The 27,438-nt window shown below is 40.2% G+C and overlaps 1 protein-coding gene across 1 annotated transcript in view; it reads right to left on the bottom strand.

Annotated features, from left to right (window-relative positions):
- Positions 1–8,572: 8,572 nt before the first annotated feature.
- LOC116646778 (cytochrome P450 2J2) overlaps positions 8,573–27,438 on the bottom strand; it is a 36,859-nt gene continuing 17,993 nt past the window's right edge. Inside the window, exons 6-9 of the mRNA XM_032427685.1 lie at positions 25,955–26,096; positions 23,332–23,519; positions 17,414–17,552; positions 8,573–11,381 (exon numbers count right to left, since the gene is read on the bottom strand). Of these exons, the coding sequence (XP_032283576.1) occupies positions 11,203–11,381; positions 17,414–17,552; positions 23,332–23,519; positions 25,955–26,096 (648 nt within the window). The 3' untranslated portion in view covers positions 8,573–11,202. The remainder of the gene's footprint in view (positions 11,382–17,413; positions 17,553–23,331; positions 23,520–25,954; positions 26,097–27,438) is intronic.

Here is a 27,438-nt window from a genome sequence, read left to right as displayed (position 1 = left end):
AATTCATATCTTTCAATAATCACTCTCAACGTGAATGGCCTAAACGCTCCCATAAAACGGCACAGGGTTGCAGATTGGATAAAAAGACAGGACCCATCCATATGCTGTCTACAAGAGACTCATTTTGAACCTAAAGATACATCCAGACTGAAAGTGAAGGGATGGAGATCTATCTTCCATGCCAGCGGACCTCAAAAGAAAGCTGGGGTAGCAATTCTTATATCAGACAAATTAGATTTTAAACTAAAGTCTGTAATAAGAGACACAGAAGGACACTATATCATTCTTAAAGGGTCTACCCAACAAGAAGATCTAACAATTGTAAATATCTATGCCCCCAACATGGGAGCAGCCATATACATAAGCCAACTGTTAACCAAAATAAAGAGTCATATTGATAACAATACGTTAATTGTAGGAGACCTCAAAACTCCACTCTCAGGAATGGACAGATCATCTAAGCAGAAAATCAACAGGAAACAAGAGCTTTGAATGATACATTGGACCAGATGGACCTCATAGATATTTACAGAACATTCCACCCTAAAACAACAGAATACTAATTCTTCTTGGGCACACATGGAACTTTCTCCAGAATAGACCATATACTGGGTCACAAATCAGGTCTCAACCGATACCAAAAGATTGAGATTATTCCCTGCATATTCTCAGACCACAATGCTCTAAAACTGGAACTCAATCACAAAAAAAATTTGGCAGAAATTCAAACACTTGGAAGCTAAAGACCACTCTGCTCAAGAATGTTTGGGTCAACCAAGAAATCAAAGAAGAACTTAAACAATTCATGGAAATCAATGAGAACGAAAACACATCGGTCCAAAACCTATGGGATACTGCAAATGTGGTCCTAAGGGGGAAGTACATAGCCATCCAAGCCTCACTCAAAAAAATAGAAAAATCCCGAATTCACCAACTAACTCTACACCTTAAAGAACTAGAGAGGGCGTCTGGGTGGCTCAGTCGGTTAAGCGACTGCCTTCGGCTCAGGTCATGATCCCACGGTCCTGGGATTGAGCCCCACATCAGGCTCCCTGCTCTGCGGGGAGCCTGCTTCTCCCTCTCCCACTCCCCCTGCTTGTGTTCCCTCTCTCGCTGTGTCTCTCTCTGTCAAATAAATAAATAAAATCTTTAAAAAAAAATAAAAAAAAAAGAACTAGAGAAAAAGCAACAAATGACACCTAAGCCACGCATTAGAAGAGAAATAATTAAAATTAGAGCAGAAATCAATGAATTAGAAACCAGAAACACAGTAGATCAGATCAACGAAACTAGAAGTTGGTTCTTTGAAAGAATTAATAAGATTGATAAACCACTGGCCAGACTTATCCAAAAGAAGAGAGAAAGGACCCAAATTAATAAGATTATGAATGAAAGGGGAGAGATCATGACTAACACCAAGGAAATAGAAACAATTATTAGAAATTATTATCAACAACTATATGCCAATAAGTTGAGCAATCTGGATGAAATGGAGGCCTTCCTGGAAACCTATAAGCTGCCAAGACTGAAACAGGAAGAAATTGACAACCTGAATAGGACAATAACCAGTAACGAGATTGAAGCAGTGATCAAAAACCTCCCAAAAAACAAGAGTCCAGGGCCTGATGGATTCCCTGGGGAATTCTACCAAACATTCAAAGAAGAAATAATACCTATTCTACTGAAGCTGTTTCAAAAAATAGAAACAGAAGGAAAACTTCCAAACTCATTCTATGAGGCCAGCATTACCTTAATCCCCAAACCAGGTAAAGACCCCATCAAAAAGGAGAATTTCAGACCAATATCCCTGATGAATACGGATTCCAAAATCCTCAACAAAATCCTAGCTAATAGGATCCAACAATACATTAAAAGGATCATCCCCGGGATGCAAGGGTGGTTCAACGTTCGCAAATCAATCAATGTGATAGAACACATTAATAAGAGAAGGGAGAAGAACCATATGGTCCTCTCAATTGATGCAGAAAAAGCATTTGACAAAATACAACATCCTTTCCTGATTAAAACTCTTCACAGTATAGGGATAGAGGGAACGTTCCTCAAGTTCATAAAATCTATCTATGAAAAATCCACAGCAAATATCATCTTCAATGGGGAAAAGCTGAGAGCCTTTCCCTTAAGATCAGGAACACGTCAAGGATGCCCACTCTCACCACTATTGTTCAACATAGTACTAGAAGTCCTAGCAACAGCAATCAGACAACAAAAAGAAATAAAAGGTATTCAAATTGGCAAAGAAGAAGTCAAACTCTCTCTTTTTGCAGATGACATGATACTTTATGTGGAAAACCCAAAAGACTCCACCCCCAAATTACTAGAACTCATACAGTGATTCAGTAATGTGGCAGGATACAAAATCAATGCACAGAAATCAGTTGCTTTCTTATACACTAACAATGCAACTGTAGAAAGAGAAATCAGAGAAATGATTCCATTTACAATAACACCAAAAACCATAAGACACCTTGGAATAAACCTAACCAAAGAGGTAGAGGATCTATACTCTAGGAACTACAAAACACTCATGAAAGAAATTGAAGAAGACACAAAAAGATGGAAAAATATTCCATGCTCATGGATCGGAAGAATAAACATTGTTAAAATGTCTATGCTACCCAAAGCAATCTATACCTTCAATGCCATCCCTATCAAAATTCCAATGACATTTTTCAAAGTGCTGGAACAAACAATCCTAAAATTTGTATGGAATCAGAAAAGACCCTGAATCGCCAAGGAAATGTTGAAAAAGAAAAGCAAAGCTGGGGGCATCACGTTGCCCGATTTCAAGCTATATTACAAAGCTGTGATCACCAAGACAGCATGGTACTGGCACAAAAACAGACATATAGACCAATGGAACAGAATGGAGAACCCAGATATGGACCCTCAACTCTATGGCCAAATAATCTTTGACAAAGCAGGAAAAAACATGCAATGGAAGAAAGACAGTCTCTTCAATAAATCGTGCTGGGAAAATTGGACAGCCACATGCAGAAGAATGAAACTCGACCATTCTCTAACACCATTCACAAAGATAAACTCAAAGTGGATGAAAGACCTCAATGTGACACAGGAATCCATCAAAATCCTACAGGAGAACATAGGCAGTAACCTCTTTGACATCGCCCACAGAACTTCTTTCAAGATACATCTCCGAAGGCTAGTGAAACAAAAGCAAAAATGAACTTTTGGGACTTCATCAAGATAAAAAGCTTCTGCACAGCAAAGGAAACAGTCAACAAAACAAAGAGGCAAGCCACAGAATGGGAGAAGATATTTGCAAATGACACTACAGGCAAAGGGCTGGTATCCAAGATCTATAAAGAACTTCTCAAACTCAACACCCAAAAAACAAATAATCAAGTCAAAAAGTGGGCAGAAGATATGAAAAGACACTTCTCTGAAGAAGACATACAAATGGCTAACAGACACATGAAAAAATGTTCATCATCATTAGCCATCAGGGAAATCCAAATCAAAACCACACTGAGATACCACCTTACACCAGTTAGAATGGCAAACATGGACAGGGAAAGAAACAACAAATGTTGGAGAGGTTGTGGAGAAAGGAGAACCTTCTTACACTGTTGGTGGGAATGCAAGTTGGTACAGCCACTTTGGAAAACAGTATGGAGGTTCCTCAAAAATTTAAAAATAGAGCTACCCTATGACCTAGCAATTGCACTACTGGGTATTTACCCCAAAGACACAGATGTAGTGAAAAGAAGGGCCATATGCACCCCAATGTTCATAGCAGCAATGTCCGCAATAGCCAAACTGTGGAAAGAGCCGAGATGCCCTTCAACAGATGAATGGATAAAGAAGATGTGGTCCATATATACAATGGAATATTACTCAGCCATCAGAAAGGATGAATACCCAACTTTTATATCAACATGGATGGGACTGGAGGAGATTATGCTAAGTGAAATAAGTCAAGCAGAGAAAGTCAATTATCATATGGTTTCACTTATTTGTGGAACATAAGGAATAGCATGGAGGACATTAGGAGAAGGAAGGGAAAAATGGGGGGGAGGGAATTGGAGGGAGAGATGAACCATGAGAGACTATGGACTCTGAGAAACAAACAGCGTTTTAGAGGGGGGGTGGAGGGGGAACTGGTTAGCCTGGTGATGGGTATTAAGGAGGGCACGTACTGCATGGAGCACTGGGTGTTATACGAAAACAATGGATCGTGGATCACCACATCAAAAACCAATGATGTATTGTATGGTGACTAACATAACATAATAAAATTAAAAAAATAAAATAAAATACAAAAAAAAAAGATTGAAAAAAAAAAGAAAGAAAGAAAGAGGAAAATCTGTTCTAGATAAAAAAACAAGGTAAATCTCCAGAAACTGACCCTAATGAAATGGAGATTTCTGATTTACCTAACAGAGAATTAAAAATAATGATCATAAAGATGTTCACTGAAGTCAGGAGAACAAAGCATGAGCTAAGTGAGAATGTCAACAAAGAGAAAATATTAAAAAGTACCAAACAGAAATCATAGAGTTGAAGAACACAATAACTGAAATGAAAAATTCAAAAATAAGCTTTAGTGACAGACTAGATTAAGCAGGAGAAAGGATCAACAAACTAAAAGGTCATTGGAAATCATTTGGTAAAATGGGCAAAAAGAAAAAAGAATGAAAAAGAGAGCTTATGAGACTTAGAGGATACTCATTATGGGAGTCCCAGAAGGAAGAAAGAGAAATGGGCGGAAAGCTTATTAGAAGAAATAATATCTGAAAACTTTCCAGACCTGGAAGAAAAAATAGAAATCCAGATCCACGAGGCCCAAAGGATACCAAATAAGATGAAAGAGACTCACACCAAGACACATTATAATCAAATTGTCAAAAGTGAATGACAGAATTTTGATACTGCAAGAGAAAAATGACATGTTACACACAAGGGAACTCCCTTGAGACTATGCGCAGATTTTTCAGCAGAAATCTTACAGTCCAGAAGGGAATGGGATGATATATTCAGAAAGCTGAAAGAAAAAAAAAAAATCCTGCCAACCATGAATACTTACCTGACAAACCTGTCCTTCAAAAATAAGGGGGTGGTAAAGATTGTTAGATAAACAAAAGCTGAAGGAATTCATCACCACTAGCCCTGCCTGAAAAGAAATACTAAAGGGAGTTCTTCAAGTTGAAATGAAAGAATGCTAAACAGCAACAGAAGAGCATAGGAAGTATGGAAGTCATCAGCCAAGGTAAATATAATACTATATTACTTTACAGTGGTGGGTAAATGACAAAGTATTAACAGCAACTATAAATGATATTAATGGATACACAATATAACTAGATGTAAATTGTGACATCATTAACATATAATGTTGGGGGAAAAGAGGTTAAAGTGTAGAGATTTGTTAATAAGTGAGGTTACCCACTTGAAATTGTCTGTTATGATAGTTTATGTAAGCTTCATAGAAAAATACTTACAGAAGTTACATAAAAGAAAATGAGGACAAAACCAAAGCTTATCAATAGAAAAAAAATACACAAAGGAAGACAGCGGGAGAGAAGAAGGAAAGAACTACAAAACAAATCATTTAACAAAAGGGTAATAATAAATTCTTCTGTATCAATAGTTATTTTAAATGAAAATTGATTTAGCTTTTCAATCAAAAGATACAGAGCAGCTGAATGGATTAAAAAACCTAGGACTATGTGCTATCCATAAGAAAGAATAAAGCAGGCTAGAAAGTAAAGGGCTAATAGAAATGGAAGACAGTCCTTTCCTATGGCAACCAGAAGAAATCAGGAGTATTTTTCAGCCTTTAAAAAAGAAGGAAACACTGCCGTTTGCAACAAGGGTGAACCTGGAGGACATCATGCTAAGTGAAATAAGACAGACAGTGAAAGACAAATACTGCATGATATCACTTAAATGTGAAATCTAAAATGCCTAACTCATAAAAACAGAGAGTAAAACTGGTTGCCCAGGGGCTGGAGGGTGGGGGAAATGGGGTGGTATTTGTTAAAGGGTACAAAGGTTCAGTTATGTGGGATGAATAAGTTCTGGAGATCTAATGTACATCATGGTGATGACAGTTAACAATATTGCATTTCATACTTGAAATTTCTAAGAGGCTAGATCTTAACCCCCTGCCCACCCTCCCCCCCACACAAAGTTAACTATAGAGATGATGGATAAATTATGTGGCTTGATTATAGTGATTTTTTTCACAATGCATACTTACATATAAAAACAAGTGATACACTATAAATATATACAAAAATGTCTCATTAAAGCCTCTTAAATTGAAATAAATATTAATTAGAATTTATTAATATCTTAAAGTTGTTAAAAAATAGCTTATCCTGTTTTTTGTATCATAAATCCAATGTCTGGGTGTCCTCAGGGAATTTCTGTTGTTTTCTTTGTATCCTGTGTGTCGGCCATAGTTTGCTATTTCTTTACCTGGTTCATAATTGGTTTGTTAAAAATTTGACATTTTAAATGATATGATGTGGAAACTCTGGAAATCAGGAACCACCCAGGTCTGTTACTGTTACTGTTGTCGTTTTTGTTGCTTCTTGTTTGGTGACTTTCTGGGACGAATTCTGTAAAATTTCTATTCTCCATCGTGTGCAGCCACTGGATGTTCTGCTCTGTTAGTACTGCGTTCAGTCATGTTTGGACAGAGGTTTCCTTAAGTGCCTTGAACCAGTAAATGTCTCAGGGCTCTGCATATGAGTTGGGTTACATCTTGGACACACTAGCAGGTAGCTTACAACTCTGTCTTAGCTTTAATTTCCTGCTTCTGCAGAGCCTCAAGGTCAGCCAGAATGAGAGATTAGGGCCTTCTCAGGTCGTTCCTGGCCAGGCACACAATCCTTACATGTGCCTGGCCTTTTAGATTCCCAGAAATATATTAGAGCTGTTTGAAGCTCCCGTGGACATCTCCTTCCCCAGTTTTCCCTTTTAATCCTCTTGTGAGCACCATCTGGTATCACCACCCTGGTTACTGCAGTGTGTTGCACAATTGTTACCGATGTTTTTCAACAAATGCCTTACAGTGTGGTTCACACAGACTCAACTTTGAGTCAGGTCAAATAAAGACAAGCCCTGAGAATGGGGCTTTTCAGGGAACTGCCAGACAGGTCAAATAGTGACAGCTGTCTGGTGCTCCAAACCTGTCCTACTCCCTCCAGCGGTTACTTGGTGCTTGGTTTTCTCAGCCCCACGGCTGTGAGGTTGCTGCTTTTTAAGGAGACTGCAGAGCTGGGGAGAAGAGAATGGGAATAGGGTAAGTTAAAATGCCACAGAGCTTGCTGTTCTTACTGAGATCCAGCTCTTTTATTTTTATTTTTTTTTTCCACCTTAAATGCTCAGATTGTTGCAAGATTTTGGTTACTTTTCAGAGTTCTGGAAATGTGGATTTTGACAACTTTTGTTAGTTTTCTAGCGCTTTTATGGAGGAGTGGCTTTTTGAAGGTCCTTGCTTTGCCATTTCAGAAGATCCCTCCACAGGTCAGATTTCTGGAACTAGAAGGGACCTTAGCGTACAGTCTTTGAATGTGAAGTTAAGGCACATAGAGCTCAGAAACTTGCTACATAGCAGCAGGAAATGTCTGACACCCTGCACCTTTAGTGCCCCTGCTCTGCCTTAGTCACTCGGCTGCTCTCCCCCATCCTATAGGTCCAGGAAACATTTACTGAGCATCTACTATGCACCAAAACTGTTAGGGACTGAGCCTATGTGAGCAAGGCAAAATGCCTCCAAAAAGCTCAGTGTAACTGGGAGATTACATGGATAAAGGAAATGAAAACTTTTGAATAAAATCCTCAGAGAATGAAGGAGGGAGCAACCAACTGGCTGAGAGTCAAGAAAAATGTCATTGAAGAGTTGACGTCTAGGCTGGGTCTGCCATGTGTCATGAGATACTTATTACAGGAAAAAATTGCTTATCTAAAAACATGAAGATGTCAGAGGACCTAGTCTGTCTAGGGAATTGATAGGAGTTCACTTGTTTGGCAGAAATACTAAAAGATGTAATTGATGAAGTGAGCAAGTTTCAGATCATGAAAATTATCATACACCCAGCCAAGGAGCAGGCCTACACATATGGCCGTGCACAGTCCAAATGCAGAGGGTGCCATTCTCCTAGACTACCCATGATGGCACACTGGGATTTCAGAGTGTGGCAGCCCATCAAAGGATTTATGATGATCCTGTAGTCAATAGGGAGAATATATTGTTCTGTGAACCTAGTGAGGAAAAGATCAAATTGTATAGAAAAAAGGTGTAGAAATAACTAAAGTTTTTGTCTAAAATAACTGTAACAACATTACAACTACAATTTAATCTATTATATGCCAAACACACTGTGACTTTGTTTAATATAACATATAATAATTATATAATATATATGGTATATTATATAAATTTATATGTTTAATATGTATTAAAGTAACATTTTATATATAGTATATATATTATATATATATAATAGTATATATAGAGACACACACATGCATATTTGGTGTTCACAGTAACTACAAACATAAATATGTATGGTCCTCTCAATTAAAATGCTGATGTATCAGACAGTTTAGGATAACTTATGCTGCATAATCAACAATCCCAAAGTCTTAGTGGCTCACAAAAAAATAGGTTTGTCTTATTGCATGTCCATCTTGAATCAGCTGTGACTCGGCTTTATGTCTTTGTCAACTGGTTGTAGGCTGACAGACCTTTATCTGGGACATTGCTGGTCTCATGGCAGAGAAAAAAGAAACATGTTGAATCTGTGGAACTTTTGCTCATTTTATCGAGCAACTGACATGGCCACTCTTGGATGTATCAGGGCAATTATACATAATTGTCCCACCGGGAGGAGTACCACAAAGAAAGGCGACCCAGAGAGGGATAGTGGCTCTTTTGATCAGTTTCCTAATTTACCAGAGTAGGTATCATTTAATTATATTTTACAGATTAGGATATGAGTTCAGGAAAGTAAAGTAGCCTGTTTAATTCACAGGTGGAAGTTAATAAATGGTAAAACCTGGAACTGAATTCAGGCCTGGCTCCCAGTTCATCTGACTCTCTGTGCTACACTCCTCCACCCCCTTGCATCTTTTAATGTTGTTTTATGTACATCAGAGCCCTGTGATATTTTTGGACCTTTGAACTATTTGGACTGAGAGAGGCCTCTGTTCTGACCCTGATTGTTGCAACGGCATCATCAATGACTCCATGCCAGCCCCTGAAAGTGGCCCTTTGCATTTGACCCTTTATTCTTGCTTAATTTCTTATCTGCTTCAAAAGCAGAGGGAAAAGTTCTTAGCTTTTCAGAGCAGAACACATAGCTCATGGTGAATGCACAAAAACACAGATAGTACAAAATACCCATCCAGGGACATCAGCCTATTCTTGAGAAGTAAGCATGGGGAAAAGGAATAGGTGGCCCTATTCCAGAAAGCCACCTGGGAAATGGAACAGCCACCTGGGAAATGGCACAGTGAGGTAAGAACAAGCTTGCACTCCTCCACTGTGTTGCTGACGGATTATGCAGAAGTTGGCATGAGGACTGAGAAATAGGTCATTGGAATGAGGTGACAAGGACAGAGGGGTAGTGGCAGAGATCTGATTTGGAGTAATAGGTCCAATCTAGCACCAGCCCATAATTATTCTACCTTATTTTATTTATTAATTCGCTATTTTTTTTTGAGCCCTATTATGTTCCAGGCACTGTTCTTGAATAAGATACTGTTCCTGCCCTCAAGGAATGTATTAGTTAGCAATTGCTGTGTAACAATGCATCTGAAAACATAGTGGCTTAAAACAATAACCATTTAACTCATAAATCTAAGGTTGGCAGTTTAGGCTGGGTTCAGGTGGGCAATTCTCATTTCAGCTGGGATCACTCATGCGTTTGCATTCAGCTGCTGGATATGCTTGGGTCCAGCTCATCTCAGATGGTCTTAGAACAGCTCCGGTGGTCAGCCAGATGTCAGCTAGGGTTGCAACAGCAACGACCGGGCCATGTATTTCTCATCATCCATTGGGGTTACATGGGCCTGTTTAAGTGGTGGTAGCAGAGTTCCAGAAGAGCAGGCAGAAGCACACAAGGTCTCTACCTTAGGAAAAAAGATCTTCCATATGGTTTAGTCCAGTTTAGCAGGTGTTTTTGTGTTTGTTTGCATTGGGGTTGGTGTCAAAACTCTGTGGACCATCAGTGTTACCTGGCCTTCAATTTTCTGGCCATTGTCTCCCCTCAGCAAGTACATGCAGAAGGATTGGGCAGGATTCTGGCATTTCTGGTTCCCTACTATAAAATACTGCACCAGGGCCCAGTTGAATTTAGGCTGGTAACACTTAACCATTCAAAATCTGACCATCTATTTGCAAGAAAAGTTCACATCCACCCCATAGTTAAATCCAATGTGAACAGCTTGAGAAGAGATGCCTGATAGAGGAATTAAGACAAAGAGGTACCCTTAAGGACAGAACATAATTCCACATTGTTTCCCAAACCTGTTCCCCGGGTTTAGTTGGTAGTAGTCACACTCTGCTTGGTCCTGATTCCAAAGCCAAGGTAGTGTTTCCTTAGGTTAGGTAAACCACAGGAACTGCTTTCTCACAGGAACCTGAATATAAACAGGGAGTGATAGCTGCCTGGCTGACTTCCCAGAGGGCCATTCTAAGGTGGGAGCAAAATAAAGCCTGCATAGTGCCACCGAGTGTGAGAGCATTTGCGGTCAGGCCCTGGCTGCCCCAGCGTCCAAAGTCTAACTCTTATCAATCAATCATTTGGCACCACTGTGACCTGAGCCACCTCCGCAGGCTAGAAGCAAACCCACGTCTAAAGAAGCAAGCAGGAAAGAGGCCGGTTTCAGCTAAAATTTTTATGACAAGCTGTATGGTTTCCCAAACCACTCAAAGTCCATTATTCCCTCTGATTCTCACAGCAGCTATTCCTTTAGAGGAGGAATCATTACCTGCTTTTCATCTCTTGGATGGAAAGGTAAATCATTCACAACATAAAAGATCTGCTAGCAAGGCTGGGATTTGGCTCATGCTCCCTCTGAGTTCAGTTCCCACGATCGTCCCTCAGAGTCACTTTCCATCCCATCCCCTCCTTTCTGAGCAGGCGCCAGGGCCTTCAGAGGACACGGCACTTCTTGCTTTCCTTTCTCCTCTCCCTCTCGACAACTTCACGACCGAGGGACTGCACAGAGCTGGTGGTTGACTGGGGAGATGGTGAGGCCCGTTCTGAACCTCAGGCTCAGCTCTTCATTGTTGGGGGGCCTGAAGGTAAATTTTTGCACAAGGGAAGTGAAGAAAATAAACAGCTCAGACTTGGCCAACTGTTCTCCAAGGCATACCCGCTTTCCTGAAAGACAAAAGCATAAGACAAGTCATCTTCCCAGCTGGTGTGGGTGCCCAGCCGGGACCGACATCTTCAACTTCTTGCAAAACCTAAGCAGAAGAAGGGGCTGGTAGGCCCCATAGCTTTACGTACAGAGGCTCATTTAATCTGACAATTACCCAGGCCAAAGTGTAAGTCTGGACTCGAAAACTCCAATGCTTTCAGGGGTCAGACAGCTGACCCCCAGGGTGAAGGTATAGGGTGTAGGACAAAAGAGGAGGGAGGCCTGGGTTGACCTCAAAAGTGGATGTATAGCTGAAAGGCTTTTCAAAGTCAATCAGCAAACAACAACATTAGACAGCAAAACAAAAAACTCTGTGTTGATTGATTTTTTTCATTCCTTAAAACTGTAGAAAAATATAAGCCAATAAATGTCAGAGCAGGGTTTCTAAAATGCAAGATAGCTTTCCCTTATGTCATGTTTTCCCCCCTAATGACTGCGGATCTCACGCCCTCTGCATTGGAATTATCTCAGGCTGCTTGAATAGTCTTACACACAGCAGTCCTTCCTGCAGTGGGGCCCTTGCTGCATCCGTTCGCCCACAGTTAGCACCATCCTAGCCAAATCCCGCTCCCTGTTATGTGAGGGAGGAACTGGAGGCAGAAGGGAGATCCAATTCGAATCCTCTCACTTTCTAGCCATGTGATTTGGGCATCATGGGAAGTGTGTGTGTGAGCGTGTGTTTAAAATGGGAACCTTATTTTAGGGGCTCCTGGGTGGCTCAGTCAGTTAAGTGTCTGACTCCTGATTTTGGCTCAGGTCATGATCGCAGGGTCATGAGATCGAGCCTGGTGTTGGGCTCTGTGCTGGGCGTGGAGTCTGCTTAAGATTCTCTCTCTCTCCCTCTGTCCCCTACTCCTTAAAAAAAAACCTAAAAATAAAATGGGAACCTTATTTTATATATTGTGTGGGCTACACAATAAATCCAAATAGACCAAAGAATTTAATAACTTAAATAGCAAAACAAAGTATTTTAACACATTACCTGGATAATAATAAACATTCTAGCTATAAAATAGCTTAGCATTAACTTCATCTAGTTAATTCTCAAAAAATGGAAGAATAAAATTTAAAAGACTACCTTTAAATAAAATGTTTTCAGTGGCAGCATTACTAAAATAGCTTTCTGTATATTACAGTTCTTCACTGTGATACTTTCCATATCATGCATTTTATTCTGAAATACTTTCAAAGTACAGAAGACTTGTAAGAATAACACATAGAACTTGTTTCTTCTGAGTTATTTATTTGAAAGTACACTGTCTACATTACCTATGAAATCTTTAGTATGTATTTTCTAAAAGCAAGGACATTCTCCAACATAACTACAATATAACCACCAATTCAGGAAAACATTGATGCATTACCATCACTTCACCCCCGAGATCCTCAATTAGGTTTTACCAGTTGTCCCAATAATGCCCTTTATTGGAAAAGGACCAGTTGAGTATCACCTGTTGCATTTGGCTGTCATGCAAGGGACTCCTTAGCTTCCATGACTGGCATTTTTTTTTTTTTTCTGAGCTTTTCATTTTAATTCCATACAGTTTTATATTAGTTTCAGATGTACAATATAGTGATTCAACAATTCTACATATTACTCGGTGCTCATCACACAAGTGTACTCCTTAATCCCCATCAACTATTTCACTCTTCCCCCCAACCCCCTCCCCTCTGGTAGCCATGAGTTTTTTCTCTTTAGTTAAGAGTCTGTTTCTTGGTTTGCTTCTCTTTTTTTCCTTTGCTCATTTGTTTTGTTTCTTAAATTCCACATATGAGTGAAATCATATGGTATTTGTCTTTCTCTGACTAACTTATTTCACTTAGCATAATACTCTCTAGCTCCATCCATGCTGTTGCAAATGGCAAGATTCCATTCTTTTTTTTATGGCTGAATACTATTCCATTGTGTGTGTGTGTGTGTGTGTGTGTGTGTGTATCCACACCAGGTCTATATGACTGGCTTTTTTGAAGATGACAAATTACTTGATAAATGCCTCTCATGTTTCCTCATGATTAGATTCAGGTTGGGAGGTCATGCATTTCTGATAGAAATAGCACCAAAGTGAGGCTGTGCTCTCATTTCATCCTATTGGGTGGTACACAATTTTGATTTGTCCCATTTTTGGTGATGTTAACTTTGATCACTTGATTAAGGTGGTGTCTACCAAATTCTCCCCTGTAAAATGATTCTTCTTCTCTTTGTAACTAATAAATACTTTAAGACTATGTTAATAAACCATTCCCCACTGACTTTTCATCCACCAGTTTCCATTGCTATTTCTTGGCTAAATTATTTATTACTCTGATGGTTGCCAAATCGTGAGCTTTAAAATTCCATCATTCCTTCCACATCTTTTAGCTAGAATTCTACTAAAGGAAATGCTTTCTCTCGTCCCCATTTTCCCACTCATTTATTTAGATCAGTATGAGTTCAGAGATTCCTATTTTTTTTTTAAAGATTTTATTTATTTATTTGAGAGAGAGAATGAGAGAGAGAGAGCATGAGAGGGGGGAGGGTCAGAGGGAGAAGCAGACTCCCTGCCGAGCAGGGAGCCCGATGCGGGACTCGATCCTGTGACTCCAGGATCATGACCTGAGCCGAAGGCAGTTGCTTAACCAACTGAGCCACCCAGGCGCCCCAGAGATTCCTATTTTTATTTAAAGGGTTATAAATTGTTATTATTATTTGTTTTGATGCTCAAGATGTTCCAGATTTGGCCATTAGATGCCCATTCAAGCTGGTATTTCCTTAACTTTTGGGCACAACAGTGTGTTTCAGGCTCATCTTACACTTTCCCTTCCCCAACCCTAGAATCAGCCATCTTTCTAGAAGTCTAAGTTCCTTTCAGTGGGTAATGATATCTAGAAACCAAGATCCGGGCATTTGACATGCTTGTTGATATCAGGGTAGTGTTGCTCTCAGTGAATCAGTGGCTAGAGCTGGGGAATCTGTATGTATATAATGTGAGAATATATTTAAATTATATATATGCATTCATGTTTATGTCTATATTTATTTCTATACCTACCTACCTATCAGAAATCTGAGGTCATATTGATAACCTCTGATTCCAATTCAACACCACAGAGTTCATTTTATCTTCTCTCTTTCCCTATTTGTAACTTCCTCCCATTATCGTCAGTGGGTTTGCTTATTGGATCAGTATCCCTTGTATATAACTTCTCTCTCATCACTGCCACAGCCGACCTGTGCAGACCCCACCTCATCTCACTTGTGCTCTGACATCTGCTCTAGGCTTCTATTATTCCCTCCCTTGCAACAACCTCCCACAGTTTCACTACCACCATCTCTTTCGTGTGTGTGTTTGTGATAACTTACTTTCTCCCTAAGTAATATGTATTCACTGGCAGACATTTTTTTAAAAAAATGCATGAAAAAGAAAAGCATAAAGAAGACAATAAAAAATGTAAAAGATGGTTGTAATTCCAGACAAGAGCCCTTGTTAACATTCTGACATATTTCCTCACTGTCCTTGTGGGGATTCCCCTGGACACTGGAACTGGTATAATTCTCTGTAGTTAATTCTGTGTGCTGCATGTTACTTTGTATTTTCCCTTGTAATTAAATACTCTTAAAAACTCATTAATGTATGCATGCCTCCATTTTGTCCTTTGCCTATAACGGGCTGTTGAGGAAGTAAAATTAGGTAACACCTGCAGAAGTGTTTAGTAAACGTGCTACACAATTATGCTGCTATTACTTTTTGGGGGGCCTGTGTTTCCTACCAGCATGTGTCTCATTCATCTCCGTTCCCTCCGTGTTTATCTCTTTACCCATCACACATAGCATGATGAGGAAATTTGTTAAAATGGTACCTAGTTGGCTGTCCCGTAAATACTAAGATTCTCCTAGAAGAATCCATGTATGATGACAAAACTGGACCCAGAGCGTCAGGAACCAGGGTTAAAGTACTGGTTCCATCAGTAACAGCTGTGGGTAGTGAACAAATTCATCTTACAGAGCTAAATTTTCCCCACCTGTCAAATCCATGAAATAATCTCTCTTCGAACTGATTCATGTGGCCGGCTGGGTAATGATACCAAGAAGATGACAAGTAGGAATTTACTACTCAAAGCATGAAAATGAGGACTACTTGTTTTCTAAGCTTCCACCTGGATCACAGGAAACTGGTATCTTCTTGGTACTCCCACCACCTGGCTATCACCATCTAACAAGGTCAATTCTTCATTGGTAAAATGAGAGAAATGACCTAGGTGTTTTGGGATAAGTTCTTCCTAACCTTATCCCTATGACCGAATGATTTTATTTGAAAAATAAGGAACCAAACTCATGCCTTTCATAAAGCTGCCTGCTGCTATGTCAGGTCAACCTGAAAGGACTTCAGTGAGGAAAAGAAAATAATAAATTTGCAATAATAGCTTCACAATATGCCCTGGCTATGCAGAAGTAGTGATTTCACACATGGTCATCTTTTCCCAAGAAAAGAGAAGGAGCCGTCCATATCTCATTCTTTCAGGGAGGCTGTCTTCAGAAGGTGCTAGACCAAGAACAAGGAAAAGCAACTGTGTGCCAAAGATGGGAGTGGGGTGGGAAAAAAACAATGTGTTGACATTTTCTTAACTCATTGGATTTTTTAGATTTCTATTTCTTCTGTTTAACTAATCCTCATTCTGTCACACCTCCTGTGGGAATCCCCAAATTGTTTGCCTTCTTTGAATTTCATTCTTCTCAATCACAGAGATAAGACTGACTGCAAAAACAGCTCCAATTCCCCTCTTCTCCATGTGCCCACATCATTTGCAACGTGACTTCATACCCTTTCCCACCAAAAATTACAGTATTTTCCCCTCCCTTAATGGGGTCTGACCTTATGACTTGCATGGGCCAACAGAATGCAGTGGAAGTAACAGAATGTCAGTTTGCAGCCTGAGCCTTAAGAGACATTGTGTGTTTCCATTCTCTCTCTTGGGATCTTAACACTAACAAGTAAACAAACCAGACTAGTTTGCTAGAGGGTGAGAGAGAATGTGGAAAGCTTTGTTGTTCCAGCTGGGGTCATCCTAGATCAGCTTTTCAACCAGCTGACCTCCCAAACACATAAACAAGCCCAGCTAAGACCAGCAGAGCTACCTGTAGCTGAACTATAGACTTGTAAGCATTAATAGTGCTCTACACCACGGAGTTTGTGGACTGCCCGTTATGCATGCATATGCTAACTGATGCCTATGGAATGAATTCTGAATCAAAGTGGAAGGGCCTTTAAGTGGGAAGATGAGTTACATTCTAGTTGTGGTAAAGAGAGCAGTAGACTAGAAGTATAAAGCCTTGAGTCTTAGGCCCTGTTCTGCCAATTCCTTGAGTGCAGGATCTCGGATAAGAAACAACTCTCTTATTCTTAGTTTCCTTATATTAAGAATGGAAATACTGATCACTTTCCTGTCTAATTATTAATAACTGGGTTGCTGCAAAGATTAAATGAGATAATGTGCTTGCAAATGAAGTCTGTAATTAAGAGGGTATGATAAAATTCTCAATAGCAAAGCACCAGTGAGGCAAGAATAATTATAATCCTTGAAATATATGGCTGGGACTTGGTACTGAAATACAAAACTTGAAGCTACTGTAGACAGAAGACTGGAAGGTATTCCTACGTCTCATAGCAGCTTTCCTATTTGAAGGGACTTGTCCAATGTGAACAACGATGACAGAATGAAGTGAAGGTAAAACAAAGAAGATCTAATCAGAATCAGCCCAGATACACTCAGGGCGGTGTGCTTCTTGGGCTTCAGGTCATCAAATTCCAGTTCCTCCCCTTCTGAGCCTTAGTGTCATCAGCAAAATGATAGTGGATCAGAAAACCAATCTATATTTGTTTTTAAGTTAATGATAAGCAGCCTATCATGTATTCCACAGTGTGGGCTCTGTGTAGCATGTATAGCAGGGAGAAGACTAGGGGGAGGGCTAAGAGAGGGACTCAGGATTCTGACACTCCTATTAGTTAGAACTCACCTACTGAGAAAGGCAGAAAGGTTTCCTTTTTCTTAAACTGTCCATTCTCCAGGAAATGCTCCGGATTGAAAGTGTCGGGGGTGGCCCATTCTGCAGGGTCCCTGTGCAGTGCAGTCAGATTGGTCAGGATCATGGTCCCCTAGAGAAGGCAGCAAAGACTCAGGCAAGGCTTGACCCACACAACACACCTACTCAGAAGAGTAGCAGTTCCCCGACTCCTATGCCAGGCCTGACCACACCCCACCCCAACTCACTGTCTTCTTAGCCCAATCCCCTACCCACCCACCCATGGCCCCTGCTCTTTGTGATGGGACAGCTTAAAATGATGGGCTTGCAGGGATTTGACCAGGGAAGTGTAGCTTCCGTTGACTGCAGAATGGATCTCTCCACAGGGACATGTCTACATCAAGGAGAGAATAACACAACAGCTGGCTAGTCAGCACGTTGTACCAAAATCCACCCAGCCACTCCGCAAAGTGATAACTATGGCAGCTCTACCCAGGTAAAAGATGTCTCATGCCTCTCATTCCTCTCTTCTTCTCCCATTCTCTTCCCTCCAGTGTCTGGTATACTCCCTAGGAGGTTGAATAATAGAATCAGGTACCTCAGTGAAAGGAACCACTATCCATCCAGGTGCGTAGAAAGAAACCCAGGAGTCCCCCATGTTGTCTCCCTTTCCCTCTTTCTGCCTTCATCCAATCCTTCAGTGAGGCTGCTCAATTTTTCTTTAAATGTCTCTTGATTCTGTCGCCTCCATTCTACGTCCACCCCTGCCTCTTAGTCCAGGCTACCAGCTGCCTCGCCTATCCTCCTGCAAGAGCTGCCCAACGGTGCCCACAGCCTCTCCCCTTTCAATCTGCTCCGCACTTCAAAAGCAGGGTGAGCTCTGAACATGATTTACTGATGCCACACCCATCCACCCACCCACACCTTGAATACTGAACTTTCAATAGCTTCCCACCACCTTTAGGGGAGAGACCCATCCCCTGAAACCCTGTCTAGACCACTCTCCTTCTACCTGCACTCACACTACAGAGGCCTGCTTTCAGCTTCTCAAAAATGCTATGTTCCCGCTCATTGCCAGGCCTTTTCACAAGCTGTTCACCTTGCCTGGAATGCCCTTCTTTTCTACTCTGTCACTGAGCTAATTCCCCATCACCCTCCAATCCTTAGCTCAAACAACACTTCCCTTTGGACGCCCTCTCCGACCACTCCTGCTCCTCCTCCCCATTCCAGCTGGCCTGTATCTTTATGGAAACCAGCGAGTTCTCCCAGCTGAGCATTTATCATGGTTTGTAAGTATATACTTGCACGATTATTTTATTCAGGGTTGTTTTCCCAGATGGGGGCATTTTAGATGCTTAATGGACATTTTTTAAATTAATAAAGAAATAACTGCTATTTTGAGCACTTTCTATACTAAACACTACATGAATGATCTCATTTTATCTCCACCTGTGAAGTAGTTTACAGATAAATAAATCAAAGCTCTGAGACATTAAGTGACATGCCCAGGGTCACGCAGTGGGAGGAGATAGAGTAATGATTTGTACAAGGTCTAGTTCATGTCAGAGCCATGGCTCCTTGCCTCTACAAGATATAGTCAATTAGATATCTCAGTCCCCAGGGTCTTTATTAAAGTTAGTACTAAAAATCAGTGGTAGAATGAGTCTGTTAAGCTAAATGAATTGCTAGAAAAATGCAAACAGCACCTGTGAAATAATTTAGACCTCAGCCTTCACCCACAAGATGTCAATCAGTAAGAAAACAGTGAATGGAAACAGCTGTAGGAATAGGTATAGAATGGGTAAGCCCCTCTGGTTCTGCCTGTTGAGAGAGACCCCAGGTAAGACCCACGCAGAGGGACCTAGACAAATTGGAGTTGATCCACAGAGGCTGACCAAGGCCTTGAGAAAGAAAAGGAACTGTACATGTGCAATGTGCAGAGAGGACACTAGGGGGCAGAGGAGAGCTGTCTGCCGAGATCTTAAGACTGGTGGGCAGCTTGAGAACAAAATTTCCTTTGTGAGGAAACTGAATCAGTAATCAAAAATCTCCCAACAAACAAGAGTCAAGGGCCGAATGGTCTCCCAGCAGAATTCTACCAAACATTTAAAGAAGAATTAATACCTATTCTTCTGAAACTTTTTCAAAAAATAGAAATTTTTCGAACTCATTCTATGAAGCCAGGATTACCTTGATCCCCAAACCAGATAAAGACCACAATAAAAAGTAGAATTACGGACCAATATCCCTGATGGACATGGATGCAAAAATTCTCACCAAGATACTAATAATAGGATCCAACAGTACATTAAAAGGATTATTCACCACGACCAAGTTGGATTTATTCCTGGGCTGCAAGGGTGGTTCAACATCTGCAAATCAATCAGTGTGATACACCGCATTAATAAAAGAAAGAACAAGAACCATGTGATCCTCTCAATAGATGCAGAAAAAAAATTTGACAAAATACAGCATCCTTTCTTGATAAAAACTCTCTGCCATGTAGGGATAGAGGGAACATACCTTAATAGCATAAAAGCCATATACGAAAAACCCACAGCGAATATCATCCTCAAGGGGGAAAAACTGAGAGCTTTCCTCTAAGATCAGGAACACGACAAGGATGTCCACTCTCACTACTACTGTTCAACATAGTACTGGAAGTCCTACCCTCAGCAATCAGACAACAAAAAGAAATAAAAGATGGGGCGCCTGGATGGCTCAGTCATTAAGCGTCTGCTTTTGGCTCAGGTCATGATCCCAGGGTCCTGGGATCAAGCCCCGCATCAGGCTCCCTGCTCTGCAGGAAGCCTGCTTCTCCCTCTCCCACTCCTCCTGCTTGTGTTCCCTCTCTCACTGTGTCTCTCTCTGTCAAATAAATAAATAAAATCTTAAAAAAATAAAAAGGCATCCAAATCGGCAAAGAAGAAGTCAAACTTTCACTCTTCACAGATGACATGATACTTTATGTAGAAAACTCAAACAACTCTACCCCAAAATTGCTAGAACTGATATAGGAATTCAGCAAAGTCATAGGATATAAAATCAATGCACAGAAGCCAGTTGCCTTTCTATACACTAACAGTGAGGCAGAAGAAAGAGAAATCAAGGAATCGATCCCATTTACAATTGCACCAAAACCCATAACTTACCTAGGAATAAACCTTACCAAAGAGGTAAAGGATCTGTACTCTGAAAACTATAGAACACTTATGAAAGAAATCAAGGAAGACACAAAGAAATGGAAAAATATTCTATGCTCATGGATTAGAACAAATATTGTTAAAATGTCTATGCTACCCAAAGCAATCTACACATTCAATGCAATACCTATCAAAATGCCATCAGCATTTTTCACAGGGCTGGAACAAACAATCCTAAAATTTGTATGGAATCAGAAAAGACCCCGAATAGCCAGAGGAATGTTGAAAAGAAAACCAAACCTGGGGGCATCACAATGCCATACTTCAAGCTCTATTACAAAGCTGTCATCATCAAGACAATATGGTACTGGCACAAAAACAGACACATAGATCAATGGAACAGAATAGAGAACCCAGAAATGGACCCTCAACTCTGTGGTCAACTAATCTTCGACAAAGCAGGAAAGAATGTTCAATAGAAAAAGGACAGTCTCTTCAATAAATGTGCTAGGAAAATTGGACAGCCACATGCAGAAGAATGAAACTGGACCATTTTCTTACACCATACACAAAGATAAACTCAAAATGGATGAAAGACCTAAATGTGAGACACGAATCCATCAGAATCCTAGAGGAGAACATAGGCAGCAACCTCTTTGACCTCAGAGGCAGCAAGGCAAGGGAAACAAAAGCAAAAATGAACCATGGGGACTTTATCAAGATAAAAACTTTGCGCAACAAAGGAAACAGTCAACAAAACTAAAAGGCAACCTATAGAATGGGAGAAGATATTTGCAAATGTCTTATCAGATAAATAAAGATTTACCCCAAATCTATAAAGAACTTATCAAACTCAACAGCCAAAGAACAAATAATCCAATCAAGAGATGGGCAGAAGACATGAACAGACATTTCTCTAAAGAAGACATACAATTGGCCAACAGACACATGAAAAAATGCTTAACATCACTAAGCATCAGGGAAATACAGATCAAAACCACAATGAGATACCACCTCATACCAGTCAGAATGGCTAAAATGAACAACTCAGGAAACAACAGATGTTCGTGAGGATATGGAGAAAGGGGAACCCTCTTACACTGTTGGTGGGAATGCAAGCAGGTGCAACCACTCTGGAAAACAGTATGGAAATTCCTCAAAAAGTTGAAAATAGCTACCCTATGACCCAGCAATTGTACTGCTTGGTATTTATACAAACGATACAAACCTAGTGATTTGAAGGGGCATATGCACCCCAATGTTTATAGCAGCAATGTCCACAATAGCCAAAATATGGAAAGAGCCCAGATGTTGATCCACAGATGAATGGATAAGATGTGGTATTATAAACAATGGAATATTACTCAGTCATCAAAAAGAATAACATCTTGCCATTTGCAACAATGTGGATGGAACTAGAGGGTATTATGCTAAGTGAAATAAGTCAGTCAGAGAAAGACAAATATCCTATGATCTCACTCATATGTGGAATTCAAGAAGCAAAACTGATGAACATAGGGAAAGGGAAGGAAAAATAAAATAAGATGAAAATAAAGAGGGAGGCAAACCATAAGAGATGGTGAACTCCAGGAAATAAACTGAGGGCTGCTGGAGGGGTGGTGGGTGGGGGGATGGGGTAACTGGGTGATGGACATTAAGGAGGGCACTTGATGTGTAATGAGCATTGGGTGTTATATGCAACTGATGAATCACTAAATTCTACCCCTGGAACTAATAATACAGTATATTTTAACTTAATTGAATTTAAATACATAATTTTTTAAAAAAGAATTTCCTTTGTGAGGACAGGAATTTAACAGAGACCAACTGAAAACAATTGCAGAGAGACTCTTTTAACGTGCAAATAAAGCAACTCCTGTGGAGAGAACATGGTGTAGTACAGAAAAGATGAGCCTGGGAAACAAAACAGATCTGCTTCTGGAACTCAACTCTTGTCACTTTGTAACTGAGCTATCTTATGCAAGCTTAATCACTCCTGAGCCTCGACTTCCAAATTTATGAAATGGAAGTAACATTTAGTCTCAGGACTGATTCAGACCTTTTGAAAGAACCTATAGAGTCCATGGCACGTATTCCTTGCTTAATAAGCATTGGTTCCCTTCTCTCATTTTCAAATAATTAATATTGCACACACCTGAATTGGTTTCCCTTGTGAGATAGTCCCACTACAGGGTTGTAGGTAAAAGCTGGAAAAATACTTGTGGGGAATAGCATGCTAGGAACACCAGCCTTAATGTGATATTGGCTTAGGTAGGCTCAAATGTTCCTTCATATTTTAATATTCTATAACCCCATGATTATGAAGCAGAATTTTCCAGGTCTGGCAGGTCCCTCGTGCTGTGAGAAGCCCCACCCTGGCAAAGTAAAGGGCCCTGTGGCAAAGTCTGACTGAGAACAGCTGCTTGCTGTATCCCCACAAAGATCCATAATGTACATCACATGGTAAAAAAAAAAAAAAAAAAAGAACAGACTGAGACATCCCACAGCAAAGAAAAGCCAGTCTTTGCCTAAACATATTTGACCAAGGAATCCTCCTTCCCCTCCATAATACCTATTAATGTCTAGTTGAATTAATGTTCCAAAGACTACACATAGGGAAAAAAGCTGGTATTATCTCAGGTGTAATATATCTCTCTTCCCATTTAAATGATTCCCCAGGACAAGAGTTATGAGTCACCCTTTCAGTTCAGAGTTTCTACCATCTAAAAAGATGGGCTTGAAGATCTGAGGCTGGGAGTCCCTGGTTACCTTGGGCAGGTAGTATCCAGCAAGCGTGGTATCACCTGTCACTTCCCTGGGCACATTCAGGGGGATGATGTTTCCCATTCTCTGCACCTCATGAATGACGGCATTGGTGTAGGGCATGGACTCTCGAGCGGCTATACTCGGCAGCTGTGACCAGCCAATCACCCTGTCGATCTCAGCGTGGACTTTTTCTGGAAAAGAAGGTTCTATTATTCTATTATTCCACAACCTTCCTTAAGCCTGATTAAGCTGAAGAATGGAATAATCAGGATCAAAGTGGCAAAAAAAAAAAAAAAAAAAAAAGGCTAAAACTACAGCAGGCACTGTAGACTTTGGTTTCTCAGCAGGTATTTCCGAGTGAAAAGTGGGCCTGGGTTTTAGACATATCTGGTTGCGAACTCTTGCTCTGAAACATTACTCTTGCAAGTTACTTAAACTCTTTGAGCCTCAGTTTTCTCTTATTAGTGAGGATAATCTACATTCCTCCTACGTCTTGAGATGTACATGAACTGATTTGGTGAGCACCCAACAAATCAAAGAAATTTCTAATTTAGAAATGCCCCAATATACCTCTTTTCCTCTTTTTTTCTACACTAATAGAGATTTTAGCTGTACACCCGGTTGCCCAGCTACAGACTACATTTCCCAGATTCCCTTGTGACTAAGTATGACCATGTGACTAAGTTCTGGTCAATAGAATATCTGTAGAACGGATGTTTAATACTTAAAACATGTCCTTAAAGGAAGGGTGTGCGTTTCCTTCTTCTTCCCTTCCTACTCGTGGAAAGGCAGCCCTTGAGGTGAGTCATCTTTGAGCTTGCAAACAAGGGCATCATTCTAGATACAAAAGAGCAACATATTGGAAGGAGCTTAGAACCCAAAGGGCTCTGCAGAGTCCAGCTTAGATTTCTTAACTTTAGAGAGAAATAGAGAAGGAGAATTTCTTTTTTACTGGCCATTTAAAACATTTTTAAAGTTGTGGTAAAACATACATGACACAAAATTTACCGTGTTAACCATATTTAAGCATACAGTTTAATGATGTTATATATACATTCACATTGTGCAACCAATCTCCAGAACTTTTTATCTTGAAAAACTGAAACTGTACATCCGTTAAACCATAACTTCTCATTTTCTCCTACCCCAAGCCCTTGGAAACCAACATTCTACTTTCTGTTTCTATGAATCTGTCTACTCTAGAAATCTCATATAAATGGAATTATACAGTATATGTCTTTTTGTGGCTGTATTATTTAACTTGGCATAATGTCCTCAAGGTTCATCCATGTTAGAGCATGTGTAGAATTTACTTCCTGTTTAAGGCTGAATAATATTCCACTGTATTCCATATTTTGTTTATCCATTCTTCCATTGATGGACACTTGGGTTGCTTCCACCTTAGTTTCTGTGAATAAAGTTGCTATGAAGATGGGTATAAACATCTGTAATTTTAAGCTATTGTTATTTTAGAGAACCTATTATAGAAGCCAAATCTATATTCTAAAATGAGGTAGCTTTTCAACTTTTTAGAAAATGTAATTCATAGTTCCGAAAGCATTTTACATCATGATTCAAGACACATAAACATAGGTATACACACATATAAAACATACTTCTATTTATAATTATGGAAAGAAATAAAGTTTCATGAACAAACTTATCCTTAGTACATGGGAAGTACTCTGATCTTTTCTATTCTATTTTTATTTTAGGAAAAAATGTTGGTCTTGATCTACTAAATTGATTTTATGTCCCATTAATAAACTGTTACCCACAGTTTGAAAAACTGTATCCTAATATCCCATCTCTCATATGCTCAAACTGTTCTGGGTCCTAGAGGAAAAAAAAAAAGAAGATTATAACAGTCACTGTCTTTGGACAACAGTCTTTGGGGAAGACATATGAATAATGTGCAATCAGCACAGTAGTGGAGGTATGTTAGGTCATCTCTAGAGGAGGAAAATAATCCTAATAATAATAAAGTCAACTTTAGAGGAAGGGGTTTCCTACAAGCATGGGGGAACATCTTAGAGGAGGTTCTATTTGAGCAGATTCTTCAAGCGCACCTGATGACTGACCATGTAGATAAATTGGGGAACTACACAATTGGTAGAGGGAAGAGCAGGCCTGATGGCAGAGGCATAAATAAGGACAGTGCAAAGGAAACATGTAATTTAGTGAGACCACTATGCAGGGTGGGTGGAGCTGAGGCTGGACAGACAGAAGGAGGCACATCGGAGAGCATGATATGCCAGACTAAGGAGTTTGAACATTATCCACAGGGCAATGAAAGACATTACTTAAAAGGATGGAAGGCTGTAACTAGATTTCATGTAAGAATATGTCTTTTCCTGGAACTCACCACAATGTCAATTGACTTCATTGTTTCCCCTCTAGACTCTGAGTTTCCTGAGGGCAGGGACTCTGTTATATTGGTATGATGTGAACCCATCAGAATCCTAACAGAAAAACCGAAGAAGGTACCCGTTCTTAAGTCCACATCACCTCATGACTGTCCTATCTTTTCATTCTACCATGGTATCTTCTAGCCCCAATTTGGGGGCAGTATGCTCCAGGAGGCAGCATTCTGTCCTGGCCCAGGCACACTCACTGACATGCTCACCTTGGATTTCTGGGTTGAGGGCCAAGTAAAGCAGACCCCAGCGCAGTGTTGTTGAAGTTGTCTCGGTTCCAGCAAAGAAGAGGTCCAGGGTGCTATAGATGAGGTTTTCTTCATGGAAACTTGAAGTAGCATTGCCCCTATTCTAGAAAGCACAATGTTTACTGGTTTATTGAGTTGGTTCTTGGTTGCTACAATACACAGGGGCTTCATCCTGGGGCGAGAACTTGGAACAAAAGATCCCCAGGAAAAATATCTTTCCCTTTGACCATCTCAAGAGATAGAGGCTTATTACAGCGATATCACTAGCATCCTCCTGCCCCAAGTAGTGGAAGCTTTTGTTAGCTTTGGTGGATGAAAATCAAGACAATTCTTTAGTTTACGCCTAAATTTGGGAGAATCTATTAGTACAGTGGAAAGAGAAACAGTTTAGTAGAAAGACAGGCCTGGACTCCAGTATTAGCTACATCGTTCACTATCTGCATGACCTAGGGCAAGTCACTTAATCTCTCTGCACCTCAGTTTCCTGTTTCAGAAAATAGAAATGAAATACACATGCCCTTTAAGATGGCATTATGACTTACATGAGATGTAAAGAGCACGTTACAAATACTCAACACATGCTTGTATTGATACCAGGAAGAATAAACTGAATTCCTCTTATGTAAACCAATTCTCATATCTCCCTGTTAATCTCTTCCTTTCTAGGTGAAACCACTCTGATTCCGTCAACCATTCCTCACAGTACTGCATCATCTTTATCACCTTCCCCTGGAAGCTTCAGTTTGTCAACAATCCTCTCAATGTGTGGCCCCATACCTGCACAACATTTAGCAAGTGAAGTCCCCTCCTCTGTGGAGAGATCAATGCTTCTACTAATGTTATCCAATACAGTGAAATAAAAGAAGGGATGGATAGAAATCCACCATTCTGTCAATTCCAAGAGGAGGCTCAACTAATCTGATGAAAGATTATGACACTGACACTGATGCATGGATGTATATTGACCACAGGGGTACTGTGCTAAAGGCTATACAACCAATTTGGCCTTTCCCTGCACCTTTCCCATAATGTTGGAAAGTGGATGGTAGGAAGATCAGGGAGGAAAGCAAAAGTTCCACTCGGGCCCTAAGCCTGAACTCTGGCATCCAAATCAGCCTTTTCTTGTGTTCTGTGCTGGGGGTTGAGGGAAGGGGCAGGCAACTGGGCACAGGTCCAACTAAAAATGAAAGAGTCCTTTGAAGCTCATTTGTTAGTTTTCCTTTTGTATATAGCTCCTTCAGATATGGGTAAAGGGCAGAGAACAGAAGATGAACAGGCAGTATTTGGGCATCCCCAAGGCCTCAAGCCTAATACCATTCAACCCCTGTCTTTTTTTTTTTAACTTATTTTTTATTTAAATTCAATTAGTCAACATCTAGTGTATCATTAGTTTCAGACGTAGAGTTCAGTTATTTATCCATTGCATATAACACCCAGTGCCCATC

The sequence above is a fragment of the Phoca vitulina genome, unplaced genomic scaffold (assembly GCF_004348235.1).
Source record: "Phoca vitulina isolate PV1807 unplaced genomic scaffold, GSC_HSeal_1.0 scaffold2, whole genome shotgun sequence".
Lineage (NCBI taxonomy): Eukaryota > Metazoa > Chordata > Mammalia > Carnivora > Phocidae > Phoca > Phoca vitulina.
Note: the sequence above shows the minus strand (reverse complement) of the source record. Positions and strands in the feature narration are given on the sequence as shown.